General features: G+C 41.3%; 1 protein-coding gene across 1 annotated transcript in view; it reads left to right on the plus strand.

Annotated features, from left to right (window-relative positions):
• ADAMTS19 (ADAM metallopeptidase with thrombospondin type 1 motif 19) overlaps window positions 1–24,810 on the plus strand; it is a 138,379-nt gene that overhangs the window by 85,229 nt on the left and 28,340 nt on the right. Inside the window, exons 13-17 of the mRNA XM_077344470.1 lie at window positions 4,507–4,679; window positions 6,657–6,784; window positions 9,214–9,334; window positions 10,520–10,600; window positions 22,056–22,213. Of these exons, the coding sequence (XP_077200585.1) occupies window positions 4,507–4,679; window positions 6,657–6,784; window positions 9,214–9,334; window positions 10,520–10,600; window positions 22,056–22,213 (661 nt within the window). The remainder of the gene's footprint in view (window positions 1–4,506; window positions 4,680–6,656; window positions 6,785–9,213; window positions 9,335–10,519; window positions 10,601–22,055; window positions 22,214–24,810) is intronic.

The raw sequence follows: 24,810 nt of genomic DNA on the forward strand, positions 1-24,810 counted from the left end.
CAAGTGCTGAAATAACAGCAACAGTTAGTGAAGGGTTAAAAGTTTTCACTAGGCAGAGATATATTCTAGTTCTGTGGTGGTGAGAGCTTCATTCTGGTTCAGAGTGCAGTTTGACAGATCCTTAGCTGACTATGCTTTGAGGAAAAGTTTTAGTTAAAGAACTGATTTTTTACTGACAGCTAATCCACACAGTGTTTGGAAAACTGAGGCAGATATTTGCCAGTGGAAATTTGGGCAGTGAGGTGTTAATTCCCAATCTGAGCTAAATTGGAAGGAGAATTTTTCTAAGGAGAGGAGGATCCCTGCCCGATTAGAAAGGGGAAATGAGGAGTGTGTATTTCATGTGTGTGATAAACTGCTTCAGACTCTTCAGTGGGTCACCTTATGGTTTATGAAGATATTCCAACAGGCTTACCTATACACCCCCCATCCGGCCTCCTGCCTAGCAAAGGAATTGGTTTCCTACCCTAAGGCTCAATGATAGGTCCCAGTAGCTGAAACCTGCTAGGTAGGGCTTTTAACAACTACAGTCCATAGCCAGTACATCAATCAACAGAGGAACTAAACCCCTGCCAACTCACTTGGTGAGTTTGGACCGATTCAAAAAGTTTGATTCATAGATATTATGTTAGATTCCATTCTAGCCAGAGTGTTTCCACCTCCAAAAAGAGTACTAACGAGACCAAGCATACTTCATTACCTAAACACACTTCATCGCCAGAAACTATTCTCCTAGAGTACCATATCAATGCAAAGGCTGGTAAGATTAATGACCTCCAACATGTCAGTCATGCCCTGTGTGTGATTATGCATGAGTCCCCTGCAATTATGATTCATCAGGGCATTCAGTCCCCTTTGTCATCACCAATCAAAGAGGCTAAGCATACTAAGATACTAGGACATCCCAAATCTATTAGAAGGAGGACTCTCATCCATCTCCATAAGGGCTTGTTTCCTCATACATATCATAGTGAGATCCCTCTTTACCAAAAGATAATCCAAATAATCATTTAAGTGGTTACTAAGTAAATTTCCTCATCCACCTTCTGACTAGCACTCGTGCTTTCAAAGTTCATGGGTAAACTATTTTGAGCCTGTGGCCACCTGCTGCCTCTCTCTCCTCATCATGAAAACATTGTTCTTGACTGCTATCATGTCATATAGAAGGGTCAGGGAACTCCTAGGCCTATGACATGGCCTTCCTTTCTTGAAAGTTTTTGGCACTAGAGTAGTACTTTATATATCATTCAAGTTCCTTCCTAAAGTAACATCTAAATTCCATTTAAATGAGTACATCACCCTCCCCACTGTTAGGGTAGATAGGATGTATTGACAACCACAACAGGAAATTAAGTGAGCTGTGTGTTTCTTAGATGTATGTAGAGTGCTTTTTTCCTGTCTAGACAGAACTAAGCCCTTTAGGCAGGACAACAGTGTATTCATCTCCTTTTAAGGCCCTAATCTGTACAAGAAACTATCAGCACCATCTCTAGATGGATAGCCACCTGCATTAAACTGAGTTATAAATTATTGCAAGTTGACTGTCTGTTGCAGTTTCACATTAATCCCAGCTTAACCCAACCACTTTTTGCTGTGGTCTCTCTGTCAACTCAATCTCCAAGGCCAAACCACAGTCATCTTTGTGCACCTTGGTGAAGCAACACTTCATGGACAGCTGCCGCAAGAAATTCAGCAGTAGGAAAAATGGTCTGGCAATCTCTGTTCAACTGAGAGCTCCTTCCTGAGACTGGTAAGTTAGCTTACTACGCTTCCATGTGGGACTGCACAGGTACCACGGTGATGACAACAGTGCCGCAATTACCTGTAACTGTTGTTCTTTGAGTGGTTGCCTGTGCAGTCATACATCCCTCCCTCCTGCCTCACTGTGAGCTCTTAAAATAAACTGGATGATCCTTTGTTGGTTGGCAGCAGAGAGGAACTGATGGAAGAGTGTTTTGCCCCCTCTATATCATGCTGCAAAAGGCAACAAACAGCAGGGCCAGGGAAACAGAGTACTCAGGCATTTTTCAGGCTTCAAAAACCTCTCTGAGTGTGCAGTGCTTATGTGGAACTGTACAGGTAACTGCTACTCGATTATTCAACAGTTACAGGTAAATGCAGTAATGTGTTTCTGCAGGTATAACAGTGGTCTGAAATCTAAAGGGACTTACAGATGGACCCTCTCCAGCATTCTGCAAGGTCTCATGGGACTTCTGATGCCTAGTGATCAGAGGAGGCCTCAGGTAGTCAGCCTTGCATTCTCCCATCTCAGCTAAGTTTCTTTCCAAGCGTTCTGTCTTCCTGCTCCTGGGGTTGACTGACAATTGGTGGATCTCCTTAGTCAGTTACTCAGCAGCACCACTCTCTGACTATGGTTCCTGCTCTTGGTCCATCTGAGTTTCTGGCTTAGCAGCTATTTATTTATTTTTATTTATTAACTAGCTTCAGAGCCCATTCCTAAGAACGGGCCCTGAAAGGGTCCCGGCCCCTGGCCAAGCAGCTTAAGGTGGCATTGGGCGGCAGCTCACAGCCAGATCAAGCGGGCCGGTAATGGGCTGGGCAGCTCATTAGCAGGGCCGAGACAGAACTCCTTAGCAGGCAGTCAGCAGGCCGGGAGGCCCTCGTGAGCAGGCCCAGCCTAGCAGGCCAGGAGGCCCTCGTTAGCAAGCCCTCCACCATGACCCTTTGCCCAGGGCCCTCTCACCTGCTGCTGGCTCCAGGCACTGAGGCATCTGAGGGCAAAGAGGATAGAGTCCAGGGACGGAGGGCGGGAGCCACAGGGGCAGGGCCAATCAGGGCAAAGCTGGCTGCACCCTGGTTGGGGCTTATTCCAACTTGGACAGCCGGACACGTCCCACCCCTTAGGCTGTTTCAGAAATATATAGAGAAACAACAATGGATAAGGATTAGATTTATAGACCGCTGCCCCCAACTAACTGGCTCGCAGCAGTTCACAAAGTAATATAAAACATAAAAACAGATCTCCCATAAAACACCCCAATATTAACGTCTAAAAAACTCTAGCATAAAAATAGCAGTATACAATTCAGGATAAAAATGCCTCCCATGCTTCAGCCCTCTGGGGGGCTGCCTATCTTCTAATGCAACTTGGGAGTCAGAGGGCCCAGGAACTGCAGGGCTTGCAAAGTTTCAACTTTTGCAAGGTTAGCCAGCACAACATCCTCATCCTGGGAGGACTCATCAGACTCAGTTCTGACATTGATAACCCCTACCCAGATGTTTGCATGGATACTTACATCATCTCACAAATTACTGACTTGACAAATGTGATCTTATTAGTTCCCTAAGGTTTGGCAAATAGGCTTCCTTCCCATAGCACTAGTTAGCAAGCCCAACTGTTTTCTCCAGAACAGAATTTGGTACTTACAAAAGGCTCTGCCAGAACCTTTGCTGGGTGTATAATTGTAGGATAGATAAAGTGATTCTGCCACTTATAGAACTTTAGACCAAACCTGTACTTCCTATATACATCCTGGCACTTATAGAAACTACTACTGGAAGTATGGTTGTAGGATAAAAGAATCAATTGTGCCACTTACAGGGTTTTCTGGATCCCACCATTGCATTCCTAGTAAATATTCTGGCACTGACAAAGGCTGGTATTAGTGCCAGAATTTCTGCTGAGACCATAGTTGTGGACTTCAAGAGCAGGTACCTTAGGAGTGTTCTTGTGCAATCTTACAATTCAGCAAGATTATTATATTGTGATATTGTACGACTGCATTCTCATAACATTTATGTTGTTTCTCTCTCATTGTGTGCAGTATTTGCAGATGCTGAAGGGGAAAATGGGTTTTAAAAGGCAGGGCATAGGGAGGGAGTTCCCACACGACATTCCAGGGGCTCTGTTCTGTCAGTTTTCAAACTTCAACAGAAAGACATCAGATTGAATCTGTAGTAGTAGAGAGGAAACAAACCCTAATGGGATTGTACTAATATACTAAAGTAAAAGGCTTATGGCCACATGGCTGTAATTGGCTGAATTGGCTTTGATCTAGCAATGGGCAATCCATGCATAAATCAATTCTTCATCTCGCATATGTATGCGAGTAGAAACGTGACGTGTTGGTGGAAAGGAAAATCTTCCACATTCAATGGTCTGATTCATGTAAGCTGTTTATGTCCCAATTCAGATCTACAATAACAGGTTGTTCACCTATTGTTGTAATTGTGGGACCTCACTATTTTGATACTGTAGTCTTCTTCATGTGCTCAATGGTGGAGGGAGGTTCACACCTGTAAACTGGAGCAACTATATTAATTCAGTCTTACGCTGGAACTGTTGCCACTTGTTCTGCTTCGTTTCTTTTTACCTTTAATTCCTCCAGTGACATATTAAACAAAGCATGCTGATTACCTCTGGTGGTAATCGCCGCTATTGCTACTTGCTACAGAAACTAGTGCATAAAAGAAGAATGTGTTCATGTTGTCTCTGTTCAACACATCCTCTTCAAATTAGTTACTATATTATTTTGTCTTCCTTAGTCCAGTTCGTGAAGGGAGGGAATGTCACGGTTCTAGACTGCAGTTTAAGATATGCGAGAATCCTCCTTGTCCTCCTGGATCACCCACATTCAGGGACTGGCAGTGTCAGGTCTTGAGCGTCAGGCCATCTTATCAGAAACATGTGCAACAGTGGCAGGCTGTTATAGATGCAGGTAAGAAAAAACCCACCTTGCTACTCTTGGCATTGTGACCTTGTAGATAAGACTTGGATATTTCATGATATGGCTCTCAAGATTGTCATTTTAAAATTGGGACATTACAATATTGCTTTGATTTTTGCTTGACTTTGGTAGAAATAGGTTGGTCTTTCACTTTTGATCTTCAGAGTTTAAAATTTTAGAATGTTTTTTAATGAACAGGAAATGTTTACTGAATGAAATGAATGTATTGCAGAATATTATCCACCTTCCACATCCATGTTTTTGGGTTTCCTTACTTACATTATATGAATATTCTGCGGATGGAATATATTCATAATTATGAAACAATCCCTTATTTCTCAGGTCCATTGTGAACTTGGCTTGGATCCCATCTCACATTTATTTATTTATTATTTATTAAATTTGATATTTTTTAGCCACTGCTCCCAGCATGCTGGCTTGTGGTGTGTTACAACAATAAAACAATCCTCACCCTAAAACCCTAACACTCCCAGACAGCGAACGCTAAAACATCAACAACCCTGCCCCCCCAATCCGGTGCCTCAGGAAGATTAGGGGGAGAATAGCCTGCTGACAACTTCCGTACTTTTACCATCCTTTCCCCAAACACACTTCCTGGGGGACAGGGTACACTCAGCAACAGCATTGAGGAAGATGTCAGCGGTCTGAAGGTGGTAGTGGGAAATGATGAAAATAATCATTAGCAGAAATGCACTGCCATTTCTAACCTCTCATAGTGACATATTTTTGACATACCTTGACATATTTTTTGTCTAAAGTATCTTTCAGCTATCTCTTACTATGTGGCAATCATAGGATGCATAGCAGCACATAAAGCTTTTCTAATTTTGAGGTTTTCATTCTGTGGTTTAGAAAAGACACAGCTACAGGTTTGTCTGCAACAGAAAGCACTTACATTAGATTCACCTTCTCCACACCATGCACAAATTAAACAAGACTCTCTTGTCTCGACCAAGCCTTCTATATGTGGTAGAAGGCAAAGGGAAAGGCAGGACAATTATATCATGTATGAGAACCTTTTGGGAAGAAAATAATCCACCAGGGTCTGTTGTTTTGAAAAGATTCTTCCTATTTTCTTCCCTTACTGCTGCTCAAAATACAATGCCATGTCAATCCCTGAGCTTTATGTGCATACAAGATTTGGATTTGGGTTGTTGATGGTATTACTATTATAAATAATGGATTAGAAGAAGACTAACTTGGCAATTAATTCTGATAATATGTTCCACTACAGACCTCCAGATGACATTCCTCAGGGTCTCTTATCCTCTTTTAAAAAAGATGAGTGGGCTGCAGTGGGGGGGGGGAGGGGGAAGAAGGCAAGACAGTTCCCTTCTGCCACTGGAAAATTTAGTCTGGATCCAACCTAATGTTGGCTAGTAAGTCAGTAAACCATTGATGGACACATCACCTTTCATTTTGTAAAAATAAATAAATAAATTTAGGAAGAGAACTTCAGCTTCTCTCACTGAATAAGAAAAGCACTGTCTTCTAACCTCTCAGTTTGAAGGAGCAAGGAAGAATTTGCTATACTGCTCTTCATAAAGAGAACTGTTTTAATTGGAGATTTCTTATGGATCGTGGCAGAGCGTAGTGTTGTTGTTGTTGTTAGGTGCGAAGTCGTGTCCGACCCATCGCAACCCCATGGACAATGATCCTCCAGGCCTTCCTGTCCTCTACCATTCCCCGGAGTCCATTTAAGTTTGCACCTACTGCTTCAGTGACTCCATCCAGCCACCTCATTCTCTGTCGTCCCCTTCTTCTTTTGCCCTCAATTGCTCCCAGCATTGGGCTCTTCTCAAGAGCGTAGTGGTTTTGTGTAATTCTCAGTCTAATAGGACTCAGTCTTAGTAAGTATATAGTTAGGAATTATGGAATGTACAATAAGAATATTACTTCAAAAACAGTATTATGGTCAAGCTGACTTTTAAAATCTTTTTCCTATAGAAAAGCCTTGTGCATTATTTTGCTCCCCAAATGGAAAAGATCAGCCTATACTGATAACAGAAAAAGTGATGGATGGAACTTCATGTGGCCCTCAGGATCTAGATATATGTGCAAATGGCAGATGCCAGGTGAATCAACTTTCAGTCTCTGTTTTATTGTGAAGTGGTTCTCAAACTTAAACTTTTGCCCCTTCTAAACTAAATTGGGTGGGTGAGCAACTATGTGGCAAGTGAAGTTCAATGGTTGTAAGAGAGTTGAGCCCTCACCCCCCCCAAAAGCTCTGGACAGAGTTACTAATGTTCTAACTTGTCTAAGGTGATTTCTGCACAAGAACAACCCCACATTGGCATTCATAAAGTTTTGAACAATGCAAAAACTTCCGCACAAAAATTTGCTTCCCCAAACGTAGATCTGAATTTAATGCTGCCTTTCCCTGTGTTCTCTGAGTTCTCTGAAGGAGCCACTCCACTTGAGGAGAGAGTTCAGCTGGGAGCGGAAGAAGGAGGTACCTGGGGGAGAGAAGCTATGTTGCTATGCACTTCAGTTAAAACTAAACAAAGCTCACTTTGTAATAGATTTGTAATGGAAGAAGGGGGCAGCCGGGGAAGGGGATTAATCTCTGCATCAATCTTTTGGGATGGCAATGCCTGGCAAGGAAGGCAAGCAGGGTCAGCCTCTCTCCTTCCCTGACTGCTGTCTCCCAAGGATCATGGGGAAGGCAGGTGGGACATAGGAGACTTTCTCACACCGAAGTTCTGGCAGTGGTTGCGACTGCAACAGGGCTCTTGGCCAGCCAGCAGGACAGCTGCTGCCTTCATTTTGCCACCCTCCTGCTGTATGGGAGAGCAGACCCATTACAAAAAAAGCCCTGTTCGTAATGAGATGTATGATGGGAGGTAGTTCAGACAGCTTTCACATTAACTGCGGAACATGTTAATTGTGTCCAACCCTTGCTTCAAAGCCCTATTGTGGAACACATGCCGCAAATTAAAAAAATAAAATAGGGTTTTAGCTCAACATTAAAACAAGGTATTGTGGAAATGGTCTATGAGAACAAGGTCTACTCAGAATCCTACTTAGGTCTGTTAATTTCAATGTAAATCATATCTTGGTAGGTAGACTCATTTGAGAGAAGGTGGTGCAAGGCTACAAAAAGATTTACAGATTAAAATTGGAGAAATAGATAAAGTTCAGCCCATAGTACAAGCACCTTGGAAAACCCTTCAAAGTGAAGTAAATTTCAATACTGCCTTATGGTATAGCTGAATCAAAACAGAATTTCCTTTCCCCTCTTGCACAATTTTCTGGTTCCAGTGATGTGAGGTGATGAGTCAGTTTAGCTGATGGAACATACTTGCAGCCTCTGCCCATAATCATGCATTCTAAGAATACTAATTTCCAGATTGTGTAACATTTATTATAGAGACTACAATTCCTAGAATGCGCTGGGGAAAGGAGGGAAAGGCTTCAGATATGTTTCTTTCTCTTGGCTTCCTCATCTTGCCATACTATTGTTCCATATCATCAAAGCAGATAAACTAGAAAGGTAAAGGTAAAGGTATCCCCTGTGCAAGCACTGAGTCATGTCTGACCCTTGGGGTGACGCCCTCCAGCGTTTTCATGGCAGACTCAATACGGGGTGGTGTGCCAGTGCCTTCCCCAGTCATGACCGTTTACCCCCCAGCAAGCTGGGTACTCATTTTGCCGACCTCGGAAGGATGGAAGGCTGAGTCAACCTTGAGCCGGCTGCTGGAATTGAACTCCCAGCCTCATGGGCAAAGCTTTCAGACGGCTGCCTTACCACTCTGCGCCACAAGAGGCTCATAGAAAGAGAAGAGCCAAACTAGAAAGAGAAGAGCCATAATTCAGGGACTAATATGCCATCATCAGGTGTGATTTGTTTATCTAAGCTGTTCAGGTGCTCAGATTTTAGCTTTAACAAACATTTTATTATAAAAAAGCTAAGTTTGTTTAAGTTGGAATCAGAATGAGAGGATTAAAACAAATTAGTAACCAATGTAGTTTATATAAAACAGGTTGTATACGTGCACATCACCTAGCACCTGCACTGGTTAAAACATTCCGGGTGATGTCCTATGTGGGCACATTACAATAGTCAAGGAACATGAACACTTTAGGAAAGTCAGATCTATTTAGAAAGGTGGAGAGTTTATTCACTAAATGCAGATTGAAAAATTTACATATCTGCTTTAGAAAATAAGATGAGAACCCAGAACAACCATATCCTCTTCTCTTCATTCAGTAAGGCAACAGTACTCCATTTATCACCAGAAAAACAATATTTTCCAGAACACCGATGTTACTGGCTAGCATCTTGTCCATCTGGCGTTCTTTGACTGGATTTAGGCTGGACTTGGTCCATGAAGGTCATTTGCTGTGCATATATCCTCATTTACTCAAAAGCATAGAAAAGAAAAATAAAGGAAAATGGTTTCTTTATTTTAAAATCAACAGGGGTGACTACCAGCACAACTTTAGATATGCTTACTCCTTAGATCATTCTGTAAAATGTTTTTACTCTTATTTTTTATCTCAGAAGTTTGGATGTGATGGCATATTAGGATCTTTAGCATGGGAAGATCACTGTGGTGTCTGCAATGGAGATGGAAAGTCATGTAGAGTTGTTAAAGGCGATTTTAATCACACTCGGGGAACAGGTAAACTACTTTTTTCTTAACCAATCATTACTTCTGAAAAGTCTGTCTCTCTCTAACCATTTATGCACTGGAGGTTTCATGCCAGGCTGCAGGCTAGAATTTTAGCCATGGCAGGTTGCCCCACCTCTTCCTGCGCCCACACGGGGGACCATTTGGCCCGGTGCACCTCATCCATCCCTGATTTGTGCTCCTGCATGGAAGCTGGGGCAGTGAAGTTCCCAGTGCATAAATGTGTGTAGATAGATATAGATATAAAATGTGCATATTTCAGTGGAGAAATAGTTCCATAACCTTTATGTTGATGAAATTAGATAATAACATTCATAACAAGTCATTTTGCATAGGAAAGCATTTTATTTTTACCAAATCTGAAACTTGTTAATGCTGAGAAAAGCATGATTAGGAACATATGGGAACTAGTATTTAATAAATCTTGTTATTTACTTATTTACTTATGGGTACATAATACCAAAATGTATTTATTTACTATATATGAAAATAAATATTTACCCTGGTTAGTATCTCATCAACCCTTGAATTTTAAATGAAGAAAAATATGAAGAACAAATATCCAAAGAGAAATTATTGCACACATATTGATTCTATACTTTGATTTAAGATTATGACAATGAATTTGATTTCACTTATGAAATTGTTGAAAGACTAAATATTGATTGTCCAGATTTTAGCAAATATTACTACTTCTGAATATTTCTATAGACAGTTCCGTAGAAAATTACTCCTAAAGAAAAAATCTGATCAAAGTTTAAATAGTTTAGAAATAAAGCATATGCAGTATCATGGGCCTTCCTGAAAAATTTGATTCTGGTATAAGTCTGATACAGTTTAGTAGTACATAATACCTAGTCCTCTACTGGGTTTTAGTCCAACTGGCGTTTGTGTATGAGTGGACAATCAGCAATGATGAGGAATATGGGAACAAAGAAGTGGCAGTGATCATGCAGGAACAATTTAGCATGGACAGAAAACTGTCACATGGCAATGAAGTGGTCTAATAGCAGGACAGTTATTTTAGTCCTGAAATCAAAATGTATAGATCCAGGTTAAAGCAGGGCTTTTATGTTTAATAATTGTTGACAAAGCAAGTTTAATCAGAAGTGGAAATTATACATTTTAAAAATCAAATGCCTAGAATTTTAGTTGTGTTCTTCATGGTTTACCTAGGTTATGTGGAAGCTTTGGTAATACCTGCAGGAGCAAGAAGAATCAAGGTCGTGGAAGAAAAACCAGCTCATAGCTACTTGGGTAAGTTGTGTTTTGACCATAATTGATATACATTGTTTATACAAAAATGGAAGTTAAACATTATTTTATTTCTGATGAAATGAAACAAAATCAAGAGTTTCAATTATAAACCAAGTCAGATATCTTCTTAAAATCAGGGAATTATTTGAGTATCCTGTTACATTTGGGTGGGAAAGTGATGCTGTGATTAGGCAGTTCAACTACGTGATGTTCAATTACCTTTCTGTAACTTAAGTCACAATAGTGTGGATAACTTTTTGGATGCAATGTTTGGTTAAGAAATACTATTTCTTCCGCACCATTACCATCATTGAGTATGCTTTAAAATGAGCTCTAGCCCATGCCTTGTTGGCTTTTTGGAAAATTTTTCTTCACTGTTTTTCTGCACTCCCTGGTCTTTTAACCACCTGTAGCCCCTCAGTAAATCAAAGGGCTACCTGGGCTGTGAGACATGAGAGAGGGAGCCTAGGAGTGATTGTGTCAATTACCCAGGTCACTTCCAACTTCCAAAGGTCAACCAGGGCATCAACACCAACCATATCTACTGGAAAATCATCCAGTGCCAGTTGGATCCATCAGGATATAGGAGCAGATCATAAATAGTCCTCAAACCACAGTTCTGTACCCCAACTGGTGAAGATTTGTTCATGACAAAGAGGGCTGTCTTAAGTTGCTTCAGATCATCATCTTCCTGCCCAGAGCAGAACATCAGATCAACATCAGACCTGCACAGCGTGTGGGGCCTGAGACAGGCTGATGGTTGTCAAGGAGACCATAAAATTGGGGGTTAATGGCTGGTTTTCCCCTGTGAACCTACCCAGTAATCTTTCATGGCCCTGTTTTAGTTGCCCCCACCATTTGAAGCTAGAAAGGTCCTTCTCAGTCATGGCACCAAGACTTTGAATCTCCCTAGGAAGATTCATCTGTCACTATATATCAGAGCCTTTTTCTAGCAGGTACAAGTTCTTTGGTTCATTTGGGATGCTCCCAATACTAGCTAGTGGCCCTCTTTCTGGAGTCGGTTATATTTTAATTGAATTATTTTATAATTCTAAATGTATTTTCATAGCTCAAATGTTATATATATATTTATTTATTTATTTATTTATTTATTTATTTATTTATTTATTCATTTATTCATTTATTCATTTATTCATTTATTCATTTATTCATTCATTCATTCATTCATTCATTCATTCATTCATTCATTTATTTATTTATTTAAAATATTTGCTACCTTATGAACCCTGATTGTATAGAAAGGCAACATAAAAATGTTTTAAAACAAATTATATTTCAGCACGGTGTTGATATGGTCACCAGGATCACCCTGGCCTGTTCATCTCCCACCACCATTGTTTCATCTGCTCAACACCTTATCATTCATGCCACCATCCCTCACATATTCTTCTCCTCCAGATACATACCTAGCCAACAGCTGAGAGGGCAAACAACCACATGTCCAGATAGCACCTCTCACCTGGATCTATGCAGGACAAACAAGTCAAGAAACTACCTCTCATCTGTCTTTAGACAATATTTGTTTGTTTGTTTGTTTGTTTGTTTATTTATATACCACCGTCCCCGAAGGTTCAGGGTGGTTTACATAGAACTGAGAACTATACAAAGAACCATACATATAAATAACTGTAACATTAATAATACTAACTGATAGAGTAACAGACCAACATTAAACAGTAATAATACAAAATAATACAAAAACAGAAGACAACCAGATCTTACCTGATACACTCTCCGTCCCTCCTACACACAATAGAAGCCCACTTATCTTCTATTGGGCTGGCTTCATGCGTGAGCTATGGCATAGTTCTGCAAGCTAATTTGGACCACAAGGCAAGAGTCCTTAAGGGTCTAACAGTTCAGCTTCGGTTTACTTAATATAGGGTATTTCTGAAGATATCAGGAAAAACATTTTCACAGTCAGAGTAGTTCAGCAGTGGAATAGGCTGCCTAAGGAGGTGGTGAGCTACCCCTCACTGGCAGTCTTCAAGCAAAGGTTGGATACACACATTTCTTGGATGCTTTAGGATGCTTTGGGCTGATCCTGCATTGAGCAGGAGGTTGGACTAGATGGCCTGTGTGGCCCCTTCCAACTCTATAATTCTATGATTCTATATCCAAAGTTCCCCATTGAGTCGACATCAAAGGCTGGGTGGTAGAAAGTAGCCAGAAACTTCAGCAGCTCCCAGGGCATGCACATACTTTCTTGTCTCCTTTTCAGCCTGAGTATGGATTTAAATAGCACAGAGTATTTGACAGTATCTTTGCTGAGAAGAATGTACACATGTGGAAAAAGTGTTAATATTTTTAAATGCAGCTATTAAGATAAAGTTCAATATGGCAAAATAACGGTTACTTTCTAATTGCAGTGGTCTATTTTAAACATTGTATCTTGAAAGTCTGTTAACAAAATGATAGTTTTACTCTGCGCTTTGTTAGACTATATTTTCCTTGTTGAACTTTATATTCATAGCTGTAGCATACAAGACCTGTACATAATCCAGTCTCATAGTAATAAATTGAAAATAGATACTAGGATATTAAAAATATACCGTATTTGCCTGCGTATAAGACGACTGGGCATTTAAGACGACCCCCCAACATTTCCACTCAAAATATAGTTTGTTACATTACAGTACAGTACTATGGGCCACTATGGGCAGCTATGTCTATCCCAACTGAAGTGCACCCGGCGTATAAGACGACACCCCCCACTTGGAGGCATGTTTTTCAGGGGGGGAAATACTGTAAATACTGTAATTTACTGTAATTTACTGCAAATACTGTAATTATTTTATAGTCTGATAAAAAAATCTCTAATCTTTTCCTAGAAAAGTAGGCCCAGTAAATTTTGCGGGGGGGGGGGGGGAGAAAAAATCTTTATGTGCATTTTCATCATGATAATAGATTTTAAAAAAACTTTTCCTCATAACTACTTTCAGAGATGTGATTTTTTTGGGGGGGGGGAAATAAGAGTATTCAGTACTGCATAAATTACTCAGTCAGTTTCAAGGATGTATAACTTTCAGGGTGGGGTGTTAGAAAACTGAAAGCTAACTAAAGAGTGAAAATAAATATGATTTGTGTTTGCAAACTTGCTTCTGAAAGACACAAATTAGTCTGTCCAGTAAATAATAAATTTGGCCAGGCAGATGTTTTAAATCTGATACATAATAGCAGAGATAATTTAAATCATATTTCCTAAGATAAACTGATAAGAACATAATTCTTTTTTTACATAAAAATGAAAAAACAAACTTACACAGCAGTGTTTTTAAAAAATTAGTCAGTTAGAATCATAGAGTTAGAAAGGACCTCCGGGGTCATCTAGTCCAACCCCCTGTAGAATACAGGAAATTCACAACTACGGCTTGTTCTTCACAAGCTGTTGGCAGTTTGGCAACTTCTTGCATTTTATGTATTTATTGCAAAATTCCCCCCATTAGAAAACTATGTATAATGCATGGTGCCTTTTCATGAGGGTTGTGAATATGTTTTACTGATGTAAAATGGATACAAATGAGATCTCTGTGGAAGACATTATATGTCATAAGTTGTCCCAGGTTCAGTTAAACATCAGAGCAGAAAAACTGGCAGTCAGATTATAAGCTTCCATTTTAGTTCTAAATACACAAAAACTGAAAACATACTTTGGAAAATGATCAAGAATTGTGAGTATTAAGGCCTGTCACACTCAATTGATATTTGCTTATGCCTTGTAGAAATATTTAGATCCAGCTTTGCCAAAGCAGTAGACGGGAAGGTGATATAAGACAGTTATTCTGTTTCCAGTCAAAGTCTGGTAGCCTATAGCAGGGGTAGTCAACCCGTGGTCCTCCAGATGTCCATGGACTACAATTCCCTTGAGCCCCTGCCAGTGTTTGCTGGCAGGGGCTCATGGGAATTGTAGTCCATGAACATCTGAAGGACCACAGGTTGACCAACCCTGGTCTATAGATGCTTTTTTAGGAATGACTTCTGGATGCCAATGGGTCCTAATTTCAAGTAAACATGAATAAGATCAAGCAGATGTTTTGCCAAAGGCCATTTTTTAAGGCAAGGGCTCTTTCTAATGTATTTAGATAATCAAAGAATGATCAATAAGGCAAGGTATTGCAGTAACATAAATACCAGCTGGACAGAGGTGGGTCGGCCGTGTTGGTCCTTTTGGACCTATCGGCGGCCTTTGACATCGTGGATCACGACCTTCTGATCCATTGCCTCGTTGGCATGGGGATACGGAACACAGCCTTGCGCTGGATACGCTCCTTTCTCCAGAACCGGACCCAGAGGGTTGCGGTGGGGGAAGAGTTCTCGCATCCCTACGGACTCCACTGTGGGGTACCACAGGGCGCAGTCCTCTCCCCCACGTTATTCAACATCTTTATGCGCCCTCTGGCCCAACTGGTACGGAGTTTTGGGCTGGGTTGCCACCAGTACGCTGATGACACCCAGCTCTATCTCCTCATGGACGGCCGCCCAGACTCCCCCCCGGAACCATTCGCCAGATGTTTGGAAGCAGTGACTGAATGGTTCGAGCAGAGTCGCCTGAAACTCAACCCCTACAAGACGGAGGTCCTGTGGCTGGGAGGCAGAGTGCAGGACCAGGCAGCGGGCTTACCCACCCTGGCAGGAACGCAACTTACTATCACGCTCCAGGCCAGGAATTTGGGGGTGACCATCGATACCTCCCTGACTATGGAGGCTCAGGTCAAGAGAGTAGCGGGCCAGGCATTTTTCTATCTTCGCCAGTCCCGACTACTAGTGCCCTACCTGTCCCCTGACCACTTGGCTACAGTGATCCATGCAACAGTCACCTCCAGAATAGATTTCTGTAACTCGCTCTACGCCGGCCTACACTTGTCTCTGATCCGGAAACTCCAGCTAGTGCAAAACGCAGCTACTCGGGTCCTCACTGGTACACCTTGAAGGGCCCATATCCAGCCTGTGCTGAGGCAGCTGCATTGGTTGCCAATTGCTGCCCAGATCAGGTTCAAGGTTCTGGTTTTGACCTTTAATCCTATACGCGGTTTGGGACCCACATACCTGAGGGACCGCCTACCGCCCTATATCCCCCACATGGCTTTACGCTCAGTGGGGGAGAATCTCCTGATTGTTTCTGGCCCTAGAGAAGCGCGCCTGGCCTCGACCAGGGCCAGGGCCTTTTCGGTCCTGGCCCCTACCTGGTGGAATGAGCTCCCGGGTGAGCTGCAGGCCCTGCAGGATTTACCAGCTTTCCGCAGGGCCTGCAAGATGGAGCTCTTCCGCCAGGTTTTTGGTTGAGGCCGGGGTCAGCGAATGTGTGCCAACATCCCCCCCCTCCCGGACCTAGCATCTCCTAACCACCCTCCCTGCCGCTCTGATAGCAGGGGTGGGAATAATAAGTTCCGCCATGTTGGGATTGTTTTAAAGTCTTTCAATGGGTATTTTAATGGGGATAGGACTGTTGTGACCCACCACGAGCCTACGGGGAGTAGCAGGAAATAAATCTAATTAATAATAATAATAATAATAATAATAATAATAATAATAATAATACTTTAATTGCAGAAAATAAAATAAACACAATATGCATAAAGAAGAAGAGTTGGTTCTTATATGCTGCTTTTGCAAGGCTTAAAAAAAACTCTGCTGAGTACTGTGTGTCACTACTAAAGAAATAAAAGTTAAGTGAGTGCATCTGTTAGACTAGATGGATGACTGATCTGATCCAGTAGATTTTTTTTTTGCATTCTTATGTCTCATTATGTGGTCTCAGAGTAAGGTATCTGAAGACTCAGTGCCAACTCTCGGAATGTAATATGTTTCAATTATCTTTCCTGCTTGGTGTCAAAATTGAATGAAATCACTATGAGAAATCATGAGGAAATTTAGAATATGGTAAACAGACTAAAGGTGAGGCTAAGAAAAACAAGTGTTGGTGACTCTAGTCCATGTATCTAAAGCAGGTTGCAGAGACGAGCCAGTGTGGTATAATGATTAAGAGTGACAGCCTCTAATCTGGAGAGCCAGGTTTAATTCCCTCCTCCTCCACTTGCTGGCAGATGGGTAATAGTGAACTAGTCACAGTCCAGTAAGAGCAGTTCTCACAGAGCAGAGCTCTCTCAGCTCTACCTACATCACAGGGTGTCTGTTGTAGAAGGGATGGTGATTGTAAGCTGCTTTGAGACTCTGTCAGGTAATGAAAAGCAGAATATAAAAACCAAATCTTCTCCTACAATAACTCCACTTTCAGGCTGCATAGCACTGATTATTATTTAAATCCCCTCATATGGTTGGGGCCAGAATACTCTGTCTTCTCTCATATACCTGCTTAACAGTTGAGATCTTCACAAACATCTCTTCTTCATGTGATCCACATTCTGATAGTTTGTGACAGCTGGAGCAGGCACTAAATATTTCTGGTGGTACCCCCATGAGAACAGTGTCACTGTCCTCATCACAGTAGAATGTGTTTATTTGGGGATTAATTGAAGAGTATCTGCACCATCCTACACTTCCCAGTCACACCAATCATATTTGTGAAAGAGGCTAAAGCCTGCCACTGCTTCACACTGTTCACTTCAACCCATCCCGAGTGTAAATTGTGATGAGTTACACTCTTCCCCTGTGTTTGGTAAATATGGTTATAACCTTTTCAGCCTTCAATATCAAGGACAATAGCAGAGAGAGAACACTACAAGAGAAGAAGGGGAAATAAACTGGTGATGTTCAAGAGCAATTTCATACCACTGAAATAAATATTATTTTTAAAACAGAAACCTTATTCTATCTCAATCATCCATATGAGATCCAGATACCAGTCCATGCCATACCAGGCCACCACATTAAACAATCCAATTTTAGCCCAAGAGATTAGCCACAGATCTAGATTCCTACCTTGCTTAAGGAGCCTTTGAACCCTGACTGACTCAAACTTTTTTCATCTCTTTTTCACCCTCCCTGAAAGTGTTCTGAGGGCCCTGATTGATCATCTCTGGCCTTCTGTCCAGACCACCAAAGCGCAAAAGGAATTGGCAGTTACTGGAAAAGGTGATGGATTTGACTCCATCCATCACACCCACAGATGAGCATTAGGCTGAGGGAGATAGCTTTCTCTAGTACTGCCCTAATTATGGAACTTATTGCCTGCAAATCTTCACAAGCTAATTAGTCTGTATGATATTAGCCACCTGATGAAAATGTTCCCTCTTCTGAAACTTCTAGTTGGTTTTGCTTATGCTGTTTATAATAGTGTTTGCATTGTTCATGTACATGTTACTTGTGTTTTCAGCTGCTGTCCACATTTTTTTTTGATGTAAAGTCACAGGCGACTTCATGACAACCGTATAGGGTTTTCAAGGCAAGATATTCAGAGGTGGTTTGTCATTGCCTGCCTCTGTGCAGCAACCCTAGACTACTAGGTAGTTTCCCATCACATGGATCACTGTGGATAGGTGTTCTGGTGCCAAGTAGGGTGCTAGTAGCTTGGCTGGACGTAGGTGGTAGAAGGCCTGCTGCACTATTCTTGTGACCTGGGCCTCCATGGAGAGGGAGGCATCGAAGATCACACCCATATATTATGGCTATTATTGTGGCTGTTTAAACATCTTTGATTGGTTTACTCCTATGCTGAAAGCTGCCTCATGATTCTGTTTGAGGCACGTATGAGGCACATATTTCTCAATAAATAAGTCATAAATCACTCCTCAGCCTTTTGGCTAAGATCCAATGTGTGTGTCTAATGTCATAGATGTGACCTGGAATTATGGAGGTGCCTGTTATAGAAGGGTCTGTCTGCCCTTTGAAAAGTCCGATTTGTAGTCTGACATACTACTGGATCTGGATCTGGTTTTCCTTGTGCTTCTTCAAGTTCATAACAGGATTTTACACTGGTAACACACCTACAAAAATATGCTCTTGATAACTACCGTATTTGCCAGCGTATAAGACGAGTGGGCATATAAGACGACCCCCCAACATTTCCACTCAAAATATAGAGTTTGTTACATTATATTACAGTACTATGGGCCACTATGGGCAGCTATGTCTACCCCAACTGCAGTGCACCCGGCATATAGGATGACCCCCCCCTTGGAGGCATGTTTTTCAGGGGGGAAAAGTAGTCTTATACGCCAGCAAATACTGTAGTTAAAAACCCAAGGTAGTATAAACTATAGGAAAGTGAGTGTTCTGCTGTTTTTGATGTCCAGTGAATGTTCTCATTCTATTTGCTCACTGAATAAAGATGATAATTTTCATTAAGCTTTTAAGGAGAATAATTTCAACTGCTTAGATGTCACAACAGAAAAATATGTCTTAGAATTTTGTTTTTTGATGTGTGTTAGGATATTTTGCCCTATTTGCATTCATTGTATAGTGCTCTAGTGGCATGCATGATTGCTGGATAATACAATGATATTATTGCCTGTTGATGGTGCTATTGCCATTGTTTCCCATAGAAACATAACAAAACATTACAAGTATGGCTGGGAGTGTAGTTGATTGCCAGAAATGACTCACATTAACATACAACTTTATACAGAGATTTGGGCAAGGACTGAGAGAATGAGGCCTTTCATATCACTGATGCCAAGCATGGAATTTCAGTGAGAAAGAACATTTAGGGCAACCTTGTCCAGAAGACGAGTTCAAGCCTATTTGACTTTATAAAATTAAGGCACTGAAGCAGTCAGAATTCAAACTGAGGGGGAGAAAAAATTTATGTATCAGTTTCTTGCTCTTATTAAATGCTTATGGGGATTGATAGCACCTAGGAAGACCCCAAAAAATTCATTTGGCAAGGTTGATCACCATTTGCCTAGAACTTGAAGAAAATCATGTGAATATTTAATGCATGAGGCAAGAATAGCTCAGTTATGCATAGGCATACTTCAGTTGAGATATGCAACTCTCACAAATACTTTATAAGGCACAGATTTGTGATAAAAATGGCAGTCTGAAAACAAAGATGATGGGGAACAGGTTATTTTTGTTGAATCATAGTTTGTTAGTTTCCCCCCAGATAAATGGCTTTAAATGGCAGTAGGACAAAACTGCCCAATATTTATTTTGCAGTTCTGATAACAGCTGTCTTGCTAAATCTGACCAATTTCTATCTAGTGAAACTGTATTTCAATCAAGGGCATGACTTTTCTTAGTCCCCTGAATATGTTTCCTAATGCTGTGAGGTATATTGTGAACTTAAGTTCAGAAGAAGCATATATCATGGCTAAATATAAATCATGGCTGATAGCCAGCATGGTGTAGTGGTTAAAGAACAGCAGACCCTAATCTGGATAACCAGGTTTGATTTCCCGCCTCCACATGCAGCCAGCTGGGTGGCCTTGGGTCAGTTGTCTCAGAATTCTCTCAATCCCACCTACCTCACAGAGTGACTGTAGTAGTGAGAGGAAGGGAAGGCAGTTGTAAACTGCTTTGCAACTCCTTCCGGTAGTGAAAAGCAGGACAGTAAAACCTTTTTCTAGCTGTAGGTTGACAAAACCTTCAGGGATTTTTTCCTTACATCTGGGATTACTCCAGAGTGCAGTTTGTCTCCTTTACTCTCAAAAAAGCCTGGGGCAAATGCATGCATGATCCACCAAATCTGTTACCCCAAATGCTCTAAATGTGGGGGAATTAACAGGGTGAGAGGAGAGTGACTTGATTGTAGAGGCATGAGGGTGCCATTCCAGTCATGAGGTATGTTGCCATGGGTAACAACTCAGTGAATTTTTCTCATCTGTTTTGTATTGTACCTCTGGAGAGAGGAGCTTCTAAAACCAGTTGGCTTAGCTGCAATTGAATATTCAGGAAACAAAGATTCCAGTATTTCGAAAATTCAGCCTCTCTGAAAAAGAGCAAACTGAGATTCCATGAAGTAGAAAAGCTGGGATAGGGAACCCAGAGTCCACATGGTTAAAGAAAGGATGCAGTGAATGCAGTGGACTGTGAATCAAAAAACTGATGGAAAGTTTGAGGAAAAAGGAAAGAAAATGTAAGAAAGGAGGGGCTAATGACCCAGAAAAGAAACAGATAAGCATGGAAAGTGTGGACAGCTTCTAATTGTGAGCTAGGAGTATAAGGTTGTTAGGTATAGACAGCTTATAGTCAGTTTTACTATGCATTTAAGAGTTGCATAGGATGGGAGTACTGTCAGTTGTGGTTTTGACTGCTGGGGGAATAGTATAACATGGAGTTCCTAAGTAGACAATGTAAGCTAAGATGCAGTGGAAGTTGAGATGGTGCACGGAACTTCTAATATTGATTGGCACTACTTAGTCAATACCAGCTTGGTGTATTGGTTAGGAGCGCCAACTTCTAATCTGGCAAGGCTGGTTGATTTTGCGCTCCCCCACGTGCAGCCAGTGGTGTGACCTTGGACTCACCACAGCACTGATAAAGCTGTTCTGATGGAACAGTAATATCAGGGCTCCCTACCTCAGGGAGGTAGCACCCTAGCTCACAGGGTGTCTGTTGTGGGGAGAGGAAAGGGAAGGTGATTGTAAGTCACTTTGAAACTCCTCCTCCTCCTCCTCCTACTCCTCCTCCTCCTCTTCCTCCTCCTCCTCCTCCTCCTCCTCCTCCTACTACTACTACTACTACTACTACTACTACTACTACTACTACTTGGTTTGAGGCAATTAAAGCCACTATGCTATTTGTTCTCAGTAGGTCTCATAGCAATTAGTAAATTCAGAAGTCTAGTATTTCCTGTAATAGATTTCATCCTGAGAAGATTTTCAGGACTGGATTGGGAGGCTTGCATGGAAGTAAATCATCATATTCTCTTAAGTCTTGTTATATTATCAAGAAATCATGTTAAAATTATTTCATATAACACAAGCAATTAATCTATATTTTATATGTCATATATGAATTATATAATATATTATGGACTGGTAAAGGTAAAGGTAAAGGTATCCCCTGTGCAAGCACCGAGTCATGTCTGACCCTTGGGGTGACGCCCTCCAGCGTTTTCATGGCAGACTCAATATGGGGTGGTTTGCCAGTGCCTTCCCCAGTCATTACCGTTTACCCCCCAGCAAGCTGGGTACTCATTTTACCGACCTTGGAAGGATGGAAGGCTGAGTCAACCTTGAGCCAGCTGCTGGGATTGAACTCCCAGCCTCATGGGCAAAGCTTTCAGACGGCTGCCTTACCACTCTGCGCCACAAGAGGCTCTTTATGGACTGGTACATACAACATTTTCCCCTAATCCTTCACTGTTTTACTAGAAGCTGTTTAGAATGTGTTAATATTTCAAATAATGTTTCAACATTTCCCAAATAGAAAATGGCTAAAAGGTTTGATTGCTGATATTTTACTTCTTAATCATGGGTAGTTTTATAACTTGCATTGGTGGCTCCAGCAACATGAAAAAAATTATTCTGATAGGACAAGGAAATATGAAAAATGACGAAATCTTTTTATACTGTTTCTAATATATCTGCAGCTCTTCGAGATGCCAGCAAACAGTCTATTAATAGTGACTGGAAGATAGAACATTCTGGAGCATTCAACATTGCTGGTACCACTGTCCATTATGTTAGGAGAGGCCTGTGGGAGAAAATCTCTGCTAAAGGTCCCACCACATCACCATTACATTTATTGGTATGGTAACCTGGATGATAATTAAATCTAAGATGATGTACTTATACACTCACACTTCAAATATGGCCATATGTTCTCAAATGCGTGATATGTATCCCTGGAAAATCTTTGAAATTTACATATAACATACAAACAAGCTAAACTGTATATTTACTGAGGAACTTGGTGGTTTAACGATTGGTTATCTCTTGTGAATCTATAAGAATTCTTTTATAAATCTAGATCTGCTCCAACCTACATTAATAAATGAAAATAATTTCCTATTGTGGCTCTTAAACACATATGACATTCCATGATTTAGTGATTTGTGCCAGGTGTGAGCAGTATGCATTAGGGGTATGCAAGAATTTTTTTCCCCAGATTCAAGTACATCAGACCCTCCAAAATTTGGTATTTGATAGTCTCAAATCCCAATACTAGTATGGTTTTCAAATTCAGCAATATATGGAATCCCATATTTTTTTGGTCATTTGTACCCTATGGGGTCCATTAAAGTCAATGGTAAATCTAGCATGGGATATATTCAGCGGTCTGCGAGGCAGTGTAGCTGCTGGAACCTCTTCATAGTAGAATCCCCAAATTTCAAAAAGATTGGACCATGGGGTCAAATTCTATGAGCATCTAGATAAAATACCCTGATCATCCAGAGAATCTCTGCAGTAGCAAATGAAATATAGTTGGGCATTATTACATGGCCAGCAGCAGAACTAATGCCACTAATGGGACTAAGGTTAAATCTGAGAATCTCTAAAGTAGAAACTGGGGTGTGTGTGGGGGGGGGGGGTTACAATGACAGCAGAAATGGTGCAGTGTACCAGCAGCAGAATCCAGTACTCCATTGTAGCAAATATTACTTCAACAGGACTGATATCAGACACAGAATCACAATCCCAGTATGAGGAGAGGGGTTGTAAAAACAGCAAAAGTAGTGTAATAGTGTCCAGAAGCAGAAGCAGTGGCATTGTGGCAAATGCTAGCTCAACAGGAATGATGTCAAACACAGAATCACAATCCAAGGGAGGGAGAGTGGCCAGAGAAACTTTATATAATGTTTCCACAGGAGGAGTGGGCTGTGTTCACCCTGATCCTCCTCTCTCAGCAGGAGTACACCAACCATCACTGCTTCAGTGGAGGAGCCTCAGCTTCTGTGCTGCAGCTTCCCTTCATCACAGGCTCTTCCTTTCCCACCTCCTACCCCTGGAAAGAAGAGTGTTATGTTTCACAGCAAATTAGCTTCATTATTTATGATGCTCCTGTGGATTCAGCTGGTTTCTGTTTGGCACACAGGTTGCTCTGTCCTATGTCTTCTCTTTCATCTCCGTTAAGATGAAGAACACTTTTTGTTCTGCTGTTTTAATTTCAGCATGCAATTTGTTGCGGGTGGCTGGTGACTCAGTGAGTGAACTTGTGAGAACATCACTTTCAACATCACCCTGTGCTGCAATCCTACCAGGTTATTTTGGTGAAGGTGGATTCAGAATGACAGTGAGGAGACTGATGAATTACCCTGCTACATTTTCCTAGTCTCCTTTTGATTTGGGGAAGAGTGTTTTGCCCCAGCTTCCCAGCACAGACTGAGCGAAAATATAGGCACAAGTATGTGCTCACTTCAGTCACCCTCAGACTCCAGAACCAGTAGCCATACAATGGAAAGCTGACCTTCAGAAAGACCAGCTGCTCAACTGTCCAGGGAAACAGACATGTACGATGCGAGCTGACAATGTCACTTGCATGGGGGAAAACCCACTCTCTGAACACTTGTCAGAGGGCATAAGAGGAGCCTCTGGGCCATAGCAGAGGGGTCCAGCCAGACTGCTTCCTTCATGGCCTGCAATTTGTAGGGCTCACTATTGCAGCTGCCATGTTCTGAGAGCCAGTTTGGTGTAGTGGTTAATAAGTGATGTGCTCTAATCTGCAAAACTGGGTTTGATTCTCCACTCTTTCACATGAAGCCAGCTGGGAGATCTCAGTTCAGTCACAGTCCTCTCAGACTCTTTCAACCCCAGCTACCTTACAGGGTGTCTGTTGTGGGGAAAGAAAGAGTAGGTGATTGTAAGCTGCTTTGAGACTCCTTCAGGTAGTAAAAAGAGGGATACAAAAAGCTAACACTTCTTCTTATTCATGTACCTGCCACTCCCAGAGTAGCCAAGTATCTTGCCTGATGAGTGCCATCAGAAAAAAGAGAAAACCTGTCCCAGGCTATCAAAATCTGTATACAGTATATATGCAATACATATTAATAAGATATTGAATCAAACATCAAAATATGTCTTATCTCTATTTTAATGATTAATGAAGCAACCAACTTGGACTCTAGATTTGGCCATTTACAGTGTTTTCATCAGTGGTTGTTTCCTAAATACAAAAAATTACAGTATAGTTACACTCAGTGTAAATTCCATCATGGTACTTAAATTAACAAACCCAATTTGCAAAAGAAGCATACCACCTATGATTATGAAAATTATCCTTGCAAGTTTCCTATATTCTAATATTTTTCCTAAGATTCAAAGTATAAGTATTAGCTCTAAACATAATTTGTGCCTATATCAATAGAATTCATATAAGGTAAATTCTTACCTATTCTATATTGCTGA

The sequence above is a fragment of the Paroedura picta genome, chromosome 7 (assembly GCF_049243985.1).
Source record: "Paroedura picta isolate Pp20150507F chromosome 7, Ppicta_v3.0, whole genome shotgun sequence".
Classification (NCBI taxonomy): domain Eukaryota; kingdom Metazoa; phylum Chordata; class Lepidosauria; order Squamata; family Gekkonidae; genus Paroedura; species Paroedura picta.